Genomic DNA, 12,097 nt, shown 5'->3' on the forward strand with positions numbered 1-12,097 from the left:
CTTTTCCAGAGGAGTCTTTAAAGCATATTAAGTCCTGACAGAAGACAAACTGAAGCTGAAAGCGTTGGACTGAGTTACTGAGGGTGCTGTGCAAGGCTGCATTTTTGGCCACATGGGGGCAGCAGGATTATCATCTTCTAAGCTTTTATTGTGAAAACATGTAGCAAATATAACATTAGCATTACCCAACAGTCACTCTCTAATTAGCTTTGTTTTTCTCTCCATCCAGTCCTGAGACAAATGTCTACTAATGGCACAACATATTTTATGCGCTGTTTGTATGTACTGCTGCTATCGGTGCTGGACAGGTAGCATACACTGGGCTTTACCCTAAATCAACTGCCTAATGCAACTGGACGTCCTGCTGATGAGACATGAGAGTGAAAAGAACAGGCTGTAAAACTAAAACAGCTGAATTAAATGAATCTGAGAATTGCATCGTAATTCCCTGTAGAGTGGTGACTATGAGCATTTTGACATTACACATAGTCATTAGATCGATTGTTATCATCAAAATATTGATAACAGCAGCTTTAAACACAACACTGCTACCCTTCTATATATTCTCTCATGAAAAGCAGTCAGTGTACAGTATCTAGTGTCCATAATGTTTCAAATCTTTACATTTACACAACTGTTGAACAGTGAAAAAGTAGATCAGTCAATAAAATCTGAGTATTAATTCAACTAGCCTCTTTAAGTGTAATTAAAGTTATTCCCAAGCCCCTGTGCCATAGTACTCTACTGTGATTGTTTGCAACATTTTAAACATGCCAGACAACCCCACAGCTACCAGCACTGCAGCGTTCTTTCAGCTGAGGTATGAGGCTCTCGACCGGAAAAAGGTTGTCAACTTGTCAGATGCAATCTTTTAACAGCAGAGCTGCCTCACAGCTTTTATTAAACAGGAAACTAGAAGCACTAGGTGAACAGATTCAGCACTTGGAAGAAACTTTCAGTCAAAATGTTCTCATTTGTTATTCATCATCTGTCCACTAAATGATCATCTATTGGTCGCTTTTCTTTTTCTCTTGTCCACTCTCCGTGTCCATTTTCATTTTTCACATTTTTTTTTATGTGTTTATTTAGTTTAATGCGTCATATGTGTCACCAGAAATGTAAGAATAACAGCCCCTTATTGTCACTCTGATCTAATCCAATCCACCACTGGGTTGTAGTATCAGATGTGTTACACTCTGATGTGCAACTTAGTTCATTAGAAAACACCCCAAGTTTTAGAATGTCAGAGCCACAGGCTTCACATGAGCACCGCCCCGACTCGCTGAAAACACAGTAAGAAATGTCCTAACTTTCCAAGAAAATCCCAACATCTTCCCAGCATGTTCACGATGCCCCCTGGAAGATTAAACCTATAGTGCACATGTTTGATGGGGTTTTAAAGAGGCTTTTAATGTATTTTAATAGAGTAGATTTTTTTAATAGAGTCACAAAGGCAGAGCAGAAACAATCTGTAAATCCAAAACTGACATTAGCTACATCTGTATTATATCATGTAATCCAATACAGCAGTTCTGTCATTAATATTACATTTACAAGGTTAAATTAGTTAGATTATAAAATTGTCAGAAAAATGATTTACCTATGTAAATAGGGTGGACAAAATTAACATAAATATAACAGATATATCATCTTTTTGACAATTTAAACTTAAAACCTGAGAAATTCTTCTCTTGTGAATAAGAATTCAGAACAGAGCTGCTGTATTGTATTTCATTAGATTGTAAAGGTGTAACCACTAAACAGGCCAACGAGTTGTCACTTTTTTAGATTAATTGTTTACTTATAAATGGTAACTAAAACCACGTTCTGCACTCAAAATCACAAATTGCTTTGCTGACGTACTGTACACTGAAGGAAGCTTAGACTCAGCTAGCAGGCACGTGAAGACAGGGTGGCTCCGGGGCCTCAAGCCCCTGACCTTAATCAAAGGTGCCCCTCTCACTATTAACAATCTTGGGGCCCTACTTATTACTGATGGATAAACTCTCCTGGTCTAGGGAAAAATCCACTGCAGTACTCTAAGGTACAACAGAGGAATTAATATAATCCTTATTTTTAGTTTTTTTAACAATTTCCCAACTATGTGAAAACTTTACTTTCTTCTGCTTAACATGTACAACCAAAGGCCCAAGGTGGAAATCTAAATAAAGCATTTAAACTGCCTTTTTGTTATCATTATTTAGTCAAGGTAAAAACAAATACATGTAGTTTATATCAGTAGTCTGAGACCCAAACTAGTTCAGCTCCATTCCCCCTTTAACTTTTGTTCATCCCTACTTGTTTCTGTCTGCTTGAAAGATCAGTTCAGCCAAATCCTGGGGCCTCTCCTTTATTTATTTATTTATTTTAGACCATTTTTCTTCATTTGGCCTGTGTTGCTGTCCTTTAGCTAGTCTCTGTGTCAGTGCAGCTCTGCTCTGCTTGTAAATAATAAATAAAAAAATTTTAGCATGAAACTGCCATCAGATAGCAGAAACACAGCCACTTGTCATACCCATCCTCTTGTCGCACAGGGACAAATCCCTCAGTATGGATGATGCACTGTCCTGAAGGCAGGACTGCAGCCTGCTGGAGCTTCTGGGTGTCTCTCCTCTCTGAGATCCCCTGCAGCAGACGGAGCTCCCCAAAGTTCCCTGCAACAGCCTCTGGTGACCTCAGGCTGCTTCTGGCCTGATGGCCTTGGGCCGACGTCTGAGACATCTCAATCTCCAGGTTGCTTTTGTTTTCCAAATACATGGTTGGGGGGGTGGGGGGAGCTGGAGGAAAGAATTAATTCAACAGTTAACCCTGCAATAACGGATATTTTAGCCACTTGAGGGCAGTTCAACTTTGAAGTTGATGCCACTGACATGTTAACAAGCAACTTAATTAGGCATCCAGCAGCAGCATTAGCATGCAAATGGTGATTCTTCTAGCTTTGTTTTGGTCTCTGCAGGGTCCTGAGGAAAATATCTAGTCAGGTGATACATTTGTGTGAGTTTAACCCTTTCACAGACAGGCAATCATGTGAGCATGAAAACGTGAATCATAGCAACTTTAAAGTTACTGAAGTGTGGATTGTGTCATTAAAACACCTTTATTTTGACCTATTCTATCATTGCCTATTTCCCAAATGCTGATTTTTACATCAACTGATAATCACTGTCTAAGTATAACATCACAGCATTAACACAGACCATGGGGATGAGTTAGTGTATACTGCTTTTTGTCAGAAGAGAAATGATTATATACATTACGTGTACTGTAAGCTATCAAATTAATGTGTTTTGCAATGTAAATTCAACCTTGCTGTGCAACAGCAACACAGAGGGAAGTCAGTGTGCATTATCTGACAGCTGAGTGAATCCTGGTGCCTGTCAAGCACAGCATGAGGTCACCGGTCATGAGGTCAGCTACAGCTAGCATGTGGTCCTGGTCAACACAAAGGCTGCATGAATTCGACAGGATTATTGCTCACATGAAAGGCAACAGTAACTCACTTGTGATGTGTGAGTTCTCTGTGATAATACCAGGAGAAACACTGCATTCCTGTCCGGAGGTGGTACAGGCTCAACATTTCAAACATGACATTTCAAACTATTTTCAACTTTCACGTACAGCAGCTGAAGTTGCAGAATTTATTGAACGTTTTCATTATAACCTATTTACAATAATGTTTTTCATGCACAAAAACATCTCCTGAATGCCACACGAGTCATTTTACATTCATAATAATAATAATAATAATTCTGGCTGGTGTCACATGAAAACCTTGTCTGGTGCCTATGGTGCCCTAACAGAGAGAAAAATTATCCTTTGTATATCACATCCTGCCCGTGGGCTGTATGTGGTGGCAAAGACAAACTGCTTTCTTCATTTTTCCACCCTTGTTCACAGCAATTAAAATATGAAGATAAATGTCAAGTGTGTCAAGATTAAAAACAAAATCTCACTTGGATGAGGTTAATGACTGGAAAGACAGAACACAATACTGTCACAGGAAGATTATTTATGTCAGGTGTTTGCCACTTTACACAGTTGTTACTATCCCTTTTAATTTTCAGTATCAGGTAATGTGTGAACAATATAAAACATAAAATGCAACATTTGGATCATTAATTCAGCTCTCAATCGGACATTCATGTTCATTTTAATGGAATGAAAGGGATTTTTTTACAACTGTGGAACAGTAGTGCAGCAGTATTAGGCTGTAATGCTTAAAGCCTCTAAAACAAAGCCCAGTGGTGTGACACAGTGCAGTAAATCCACTGCATGTCAAATGCAAAATAACTGAAGAAACTATATTAAGACTTTTATTTTGGTGACAAAATTAGAAAGATGAAATTTGGCAAACTTACCTTTTCAGGTGAGGTTTTAGATGATGATGATGATGATGACGATGCTATGAAGGTGACGACAACAAGATGAAGATGTTGATGATGATGATGATGATAGTAGAAGTGATGATGATAAACAATAAACATCCAACAGCAAAATCACACGTTTTTCACACGATAATCCTGCTTAAAATCAAAAATCAAAAAAGGAATTTGGATGTTTGTGCTGGGACTGTTTCTCTGGTTCTCAACGTTTTTTGCTGTTGTATTTGAGCACAGTGATGTCATTGAGGGGAAAAAAAAAAAACAGAGGCCGAGATGTTTCTTCTCCTGCTCCAATGAAGGAGGGAGATCCTGAGCTGTCTGAGCCTGGAGTAGCAGAGGAGGAGGGGGGAGTGGCACACAATTTGCTTTCCGCTAATAGCAGCTTCACAGAAAATGTTCCCATTCAGTCGCCCTCTCCCTCTTTTTTACAACCAAGCTCCCCACGCAGCTTAGCCACCTCCTCCCCACTAACACCTCCAACTATTCTGCTCCAAATCCGCCTAATTATGACAGTTTCTTGAAATGCAAGCTCAAAACCGTGATAGATTTTATAACTCAAGGCACTCGATGATTTCCAACCAACTTTTCTAATGCTTCTCTGGCATTTTTGTTTGTTTGTTTGTTTGTTTTTTATTCATCTCCTATCAACCCACTTGCTCAGCTTCATATGTTAAAGGTGTAGAAATGACAGAGACTGAAAGAGAATGAAAAAACAAATGATTAGAATTATGATAAAACGATTCACATGTACAAATTCAAGTTTGAAGCTGGGGTTGTGGGAGTCTGTCTGTCGGGTAGGCTAGTGGGGCAAGGTTAAGCCCGACTTAATGATTGGTTGTAGGATCAGACCTTTAGGGGTGTTCAGCCCCTAATGAGAACGTGACGCGTATACAGAGACTTTCGAAAGGCTCAGTTCACTGGATAAGAATACCACATTCATACTTTCATCTATATATCATATTTCAATTGAGGACACCTAATGAATTACAGTTTTACATCACAGAATATTTTCTTGAAATAATTTTATGGTAGCAAACTCACCTCAATTTAATTAGTTACACAATGTTGTCGAATGATGTTAAAGGGCACTGAGATGAAATGTAGGTGTGTCCCCAAAAAAGAGCTTAAAATGATCATCAATGAGTTGATGTTTCCCTCAAAGTAACTTAAGGCATAAATATAAGGATAGTAATCCTATTTTCTAATTTTAACCCAGAGTTCTGCAGTACAGACAGATCTATTTAAAAATAACATGTTTTAATTACACATTGACAAATGATAATTTATTGTTATATTGTTTAATTGTTCATTTTAATTTGAAAAATCTAGTTGGTTACACAGACCTGCCCTCTCTGAAAATATGTCTCTGTAGGAGCAGAAGTTCCTTGTATCTAAAAGTTGTCATACTTCCTTAATTCATTCAAATTGCTCAAAAGCTGCTTTGCATTGGCACCAGTTTTTTTCTGCAATCATTCAGACAACCACTGAACCAAAAGGCAACAGTGAATTAAAAAAACAGTGACTCTTGGGATTTGGGGAGCACTGTTGGGTGCTAGAACAAAATCAGGGAGTGTACCTTTAATTTAATCTCTTAATACATATTTGCCTTTGACCCAATACAATTGAAAGCAGATTAGGATTTGAACATCCTACCGTCCATGAGTAAAAGCCAGTGAACCAGACTAACAGGTCCTAAGTAATTAGAAACTCCCATCACCTAAACCGTCTCTCTTTCAAAATGATCTGTCCAGTGAACTGAACAAAATGGAATTTCCATCACCACTTCTTCCCTAAATGATCTTTGCAGCCAAATAATTACGGTTTGTGGAACTCCAGCATCTGCTTCTTTCATTCTCAGAAATCTGTGAAGACAATGTTTCTCATTGAGCAGAGGGAGTCACCTGGCCTGGGCTGTGACACCAGAACATGAAGTTACACAAAGAAGGTGCCTGGGGGGAGACTGTACACTGGTCTTGTGGATTTACGTGAGATGTTGTAGGACAATCACATGTAAGGAGGAGAGTGAGCCCGCGGCTTTGAATGACATTAACTTTAGTGTTACTACAGAGTCCCCACTGCTCGCTTGTTAATCTCACCGAGTGTTCATACCAACAAAGTCACATGACTCTGGATAAGTGGGACGCAAATGATCGTCATACTGAGGTGCATTCACCTGTGTAATCATTGGAGAAAAACTGTAGCTTGTTAATGTGATGTACATGAACCTGGATGGTTACAACCATAACTCAGTCTGTGACTCAAACTGCAGTTAAAAAGAGGAAGTTCACAAGATGCTCTCGGCCAACTTTTAAACTAGTCTTCATTTTCATTCATTTTATGGTTGAAAGTAGAAAAAGAACCTGATTGATTGCATTGGGTTGTTTCCCGCTCATAGTGAGTGCAGTGATCTCGAGGGAGGTGTCTCAAGGGAGAAATAGGTCCCACAAGCAGATCTGAGAGGCATCTCTGTGGGTTTCACTACTTTACAAATACACAGAGAGAGAGAGAGGAACCCTGTTTGCTTGGACCTTAGAGAACTAGACGTTTCTGATATTTCAAAGACATCAGTTTGACACACAATAAGAGATTTCAATGAGACTTTGGGAAAACATGACTTGACTATTTGCTGATGAAGAGCATGTGACACAGTGGCTCCAGAACCACTACTTGATGGACCTTGTATTTACGCTGTTTTCTCAACTTCTGAGGTCAAAACTAAACTTTGATCCTCTGCTATTCCACTTAATCGCCACAGTCATCATCAGGCGGCTGAGAATCAGGTGTTGCCTTCATCACAGAGCTTTGGGGCGTGCGCTGCGGTTATTCTCTTCTCTAATGCAGTAACAGTGGATGAGGGTCTAAGCCACTCATCAGGGCTGTGGCGCAAATAGCTCACAGTCAAGATCAAGCTAGGCCAGGCCTTTAAAGAGCAAGAGCAGCAGGTGAACAGCTTCTGTGGAGTCAGAAGTTAGAGAAGTTGAACGGCTATTCTTAAAGTAAGAGTGGAAAGCTGCATCTGGGAAGGCGTGATATGATGTGATATGAGCTATGATGCTTAACCTGAGTGGGGTTGGGGGGAATGTGAAAGTAAGAAACAGGTGAGCAGGTGGGTGGAAAGTGGTGGTGTGGGGACCAAAGGCCAAAGAGAAGAGGAAGAGGAATCATGGCAACAACTTCTTAAGTTATAGTGCACTAAGAAATATTAAGATCCTTTACGCAAAACACTTCACTGTGTCTCCATCGCTCCCAGAAAACTCTAGTGACCCGGATAATTGCAGACCGATTCACCTGATTGCTCAGCTAAAAGGCACGTGTCAGTCTGGTGTCGCTGTTGCCTCTCACGGACACACACACACACATTATCTACTTCATCTAATCTCCCTGAATACACATCATAATAATCCTTACCATTAAGCTAGTATTCTTTCCTGTATGTTTTTATTATATTCTGTTCTAGTCCTTAACCAAGTGTTGTCTGATCTAACCTCTTGAAATATTTTTATAGACGTAATGGATCAACAGTCGCTCATAGTGATTCAGCCACAGAGACGTGTCATGTACAGGACATTTAGGTTCCCTCACCTCTATGAGTTTTAATGTAAACGCTGTACTGTAGGATTCAGAGTTTAGTTTGATAAACAAGATGAAACTTCAAACCCTAAAAGAAAATTAAGATGAAGTGAAGCCATGTTTATTTAGTAAAATAGTTTGAGCAAAATTATTATCTGATCATTTTGAAGAGAATTATTGTTTGATCATGTGTTTTATCACAGGCAGAGGAGAGATGAGAAGTGAACTCATACTGCGATCAGACACAGTGATGCTGCAGGATTACAGTACTAATGATATCCTAATAGAACGCTGACTGAATGTGGGATGGATGGATATAGTTAAACACACTAATAATATGAAGCATTTGGCCTTTTGAATACGTATACTGTGTATTAAGCTCTGCACTAAAGTACTGTGTATCTGGACCTTTACAGTATAATATCAGTATAAAATAATAAAATCCATACCTCAGCCTGTGCTGTGAGTTATTTACGAGCAAAACTGTCTGGGTTATTCTGAGGACGTATGAGCAGCATTAAACAACAATCATGTTAAGCTGTTCGACACGTCAACAGAGGAGCTTAAGGCCACTGCCTTCAGATCACATGAGGCTGAGGGACTCTGCTCAGCTCAGGACGGTTTAGCTGAACAGGCAGACAGACAGACAGAGGGAATGCAGCTCCCTGCCTCTGAAGGAGCATGTGACTGCATGTGGGAGGTGGACGAAAAAACACTGTGATGGTCCTGTGTCTGCTCATTAAAACAAAAAAACAGTTCCCTGTCTTTGTCTTTTCATTCCGGCCCAGTTTTATCAGCACTGTAAATCAGGTTTGTATGAGCTGAAGCTGAGTTTCCAATGTTAGCCACCTAGTGAGTTACTCTAAGCATTATGACTTATTAAACCATGCAGACTTATGAGGACAAGTGAACTACAGTGTGAACAAGCAGGATTCCTGGAAAGACAGATTATAGGCGTGACTTTCAAAGGCAGGATGAGAGAGCAGCAGCATGAACAGTGTCTAAAGCTGCTGGGAACCTTTAGCTACTACATTAAGTATTGCCTGCCTAATAATACAGTTTCCTTTCAAACTGTCCAATAAAAGCTAAAATACACTCTAGGGTGTCTAGGGTGTAGTCTTCTTCATGAGCACTGTGGGAGTTGATCAGCTTTGATTGACAGTGTACATGAGATTTTTTTTTAACCAAGCTCTTGTGAGAGCTCTGAGAAGAACATGAATACACATAAGCCTCTTGTGTGAAATAACCAAAATTGTTGTACTGACAGTGGATTTTGTTATTCATGCAGGAGCCCATTACGATTTGTAAAAACTGATTTTTCAGGATGTTTAAAGGAGCAAAGTGCTGATCTCCTGTGCACAGACTCAGAGGCCTTTAACAGAAAGCTGTAGAAATCATTTCAGGACATTCAGATTCAACATGAACTCATTCACTCACATTATTTGTGTAACAAACTTTAAAATGCGTAACAGTAGATAAAGGCGACTGTTCATTCCTCGTCTCCGCTCTCTTCCCTCCCTCTCTGCCGTCTGGACTGTATTGAAAAGCACCTGACTCCCACCAGCATTTTGTACTTTGTGATTATTACAGGAGAAAAAAAAAAAAGCACTAAGTCGCCAAAGAATGCTAATGATTTTTAAGCCAAATCAAGCCGTCATAAAACAGGATTTTTTTTTTTCTCTCGTCTTTGAACTACACAGAACTATGCATAAAATTATGTGACGGACAAGTGGACACTGACCACGCCCCTGCAACACACAGAGGAATGTGTAGCAGAGTCTGTGCATGACTATGAAATCATTTCTAGGAGGTTTCGATAAGGCCACAGATGCTCCAGCACCGTCCTGCTAGCATCTTTAAAACATCTAAAAAAAGGAACTTTTAAAGAAATCAAACTGGCTTGAATTCTGGTAAAAATGAGGAAGGAACCTCAAATCAACCTCTGACCTACTTTGGAAAAAACTATGGTTTCATAAGCAGATGATGAGAACTGTTTTTTTTTTTTTTTTTTATACCCATTTCAAACACATTAAACAACAACCTTAATCCCGACTACAATGTCTGATGAAGAATTATGGAGCTAAAACTAAATCCAGGAAATGGATGTTATTTTAGATTTATTACAAACAGTCCTTGTATCAATTTGTGTTGTAGTTGTATGTCAGAAAACCTTTCAGATCCTGTTTAGCTGGCATACAGGAAAAATATCTGATAGAAAAAAATAAATAAATAAATAAATAAATCACAGAAACACAATCATACGAGCTAAACTCATCATCCTGGCACAAAATGTTCCATAACTTTAATAAATCCATCACAAAGAGTTCTGCCTCTTCTTCATTAACAGAAATTTATTAACATTTAATGTGTAGGAATGAGACCTTCTGTGAATACATGGCACAGTATCATATACATTCTTTAAGGGAGACAGTGCACAAACGATGGTGGAGTGAGTGCTAAATACAGGAATCTTAAAATGACCCTTCACTGGGCTCAGACCGACGTGAGCCGAGTGAGAAACACTGACTTCTCTAGATATAAATGTTTTGTTTTTGTTTTTTTATACAAAGAAACATGGCTATGACCAAGAAACAAAAAGTAATACTACTGTTAGTCACACATCAATATCTATATACAAACTAGGGATTGGTAATTCACACAAACCAGAGGGAGAAAACCTACCACAGTGCAAGGCTGAGGCCTTTTTTCTTTTTTTAAACTCTGTTACTGTAGTATTATACATAATTGCCATGTAGCACAACAATCACATGTGCAGCTAATCTCCCCACTTCATTTTAAAGAAACTAACGCAGAGCAAACCAGTGTTTGTTCCTCTCTTTAGCTTATAATGCTTTTAAAGCTCATTGCACATTTTTCCCCCACAGACGTTTGTGTCTCAGCAGAATGCCTGTATGAATGTGTGTGTACTAAGGTGAGATTAACGCAGTCTCTCTCTGTGGCAGCTCGTTGTCGACTCGTCCTTCTCGTCGAGGTCACAGTTCAGTGTCCTGTTAGGTAGTCCTGGGTGGAGTCGGAAGCGAAGGAGTCAGCGTCCTCGTTGTCGGAGTCCTCGCTGCTGTCGTCGGCGGCAGGTTCTCCGGACAGGGCGATGCGGGCGTAGTCGTCAGTGTCGATGGACTTGCAGAAGTGGATGGCGTATTTCAGTTTCTCCTCCAGCACCTGTTTACATGAGTACCTGGGCAGCTTCAGCAGGAAGAAACACGTGTAGGACTCGGGCAGGAAGTGGTCAGGGGGGTTGTACTTATCCAACACCTGGAGACAGACAGACAAGTTATTAGGTCTCCTCATCAATGAAACAGCAAAGAACTTGATATAAAAAGGAAAAATGTCACATTTTGAGAAACACTTTTTTTGTCTTTATGGTATGAAGACAGAGCCTGGAGACAAGAGTCGTGTGATAAACTCAGTTCCAATTAGTGTAAATCTATCATATCATAATATTCAATGACCATGATTAGAAGAGTAGGTCAGATCATTTGAGGGGCACTGTACTTTTGTTTCTGTGGGGAAATGTGTGGTAAACTCCATGTGGCTGCACCAGCTCAAAAAGATTCATACATGCAAAGCTATATAGGATTTAAATGTTATTGCGCTACCCCCTGACCAGATAATGGTCTACACATGCAGAATGTGACACAGACGACCTCGCTTGCCTAAGAACACGCTGTTCATACAGGGACTGAAGGCTATGATAGCTTTTTCCAGCTGATCGTTTTCATTGATCTGTACAACAGTTATCAACCTCGTTTTTAATTTCACAGGTAACTTGCCAAACTCTGTTGATTCTGCTTTCAGAAACAGCCTGATAAAACAGAAGCATTATGTTTTGGTCAACAGCTGTAAAAATCCAATCTACGTAAAAGAAACAACAACAAACAATCACTTAAGAAGTCGAGGACAGACCCCATCACTGTGTGTGTTCTAGTTCAGACTACTGTCAATATTTTTATAGAACTGGATTTGTATGATTAATTGGCACTGAATCAGTACATGTCTCTGATCACCAACTACTTTTGGGTCAAAGACAATCACTTTGGTCTGTATGAGAAAAATGTAATGCTGGCCATGATTGACAGGTGTCAGATCAGATGCATCACAGCTTGCTGCGTATGAAGCTGTGTTGC

General features: G+C 39.6%; 2 protein-coding genes across 5 annotated transcripts in view; both read right to left on the bottom strand.

Annotated features, from left to right (window-relative positions):
* The window catches only part of oca2 (oculocutaneous albinism II), a 36,558-nt gene extending 33,801 nt beyond the window's left edge, over nucleotides 1–2,757 (bottom strand). The window contains exon 1 of one of the 2 annotated variants that reach the window (XM_026346090.1): nucleotides 2,516–2,757. In XM_026346090.1, coding sequence (XP_026201875.1) covers nucleotides 2,516–2,757 — 242 coding nt within the window. Of the gene's footprint in view, nucleotides 1–2,506 lie in introns of both variants that reach the window. The other variant, XM_026346089.1, reaches the window with a different exon arrangement.
* Nucleotides 2,758–10,229: 7,472 nt separating this feature from the next.
* The window catches only part of herc2 (HECT and RLD domain containing E3 ubiquitin protein ligase 2), a 37,617-nt gene continuing 35,749 nt past the window's right edge, over nucleotides 10,230–12,097 (bottom strand). For 2 of the 3 annotated variants that reach the window (XM_026345933.1, XM_026345934.1), the window contains exon 91: nucleotides 10,953–11,225. In XM_026345933.1, coding sequence (XP_026201718.1) covers nucleotides 10,953–11,225 — 273 coding nt within the window. Of the gene's footprint in view, nucleotides 11,226–12,097 lie in introns of all 3 variants that reach the window. The other variant, XM_026345932.1, reaches the window with a different exon arrangement.

This window comes from Anabas testudineus, chromosome 4 (genome assembly GCF_900324465.2).
Source record: "Anabas testudineus chromosome 4, fAnaTes1.2, whole genome shotgun sequence".
In the NCBI taxonomy this organism is placed as follows: domain Eukaryota; kingdom Metazoa; phylum Chordata; class Actinopteri; order Anabantiformes; family Anabantidae; genus Anabas; species Anabas testudineus.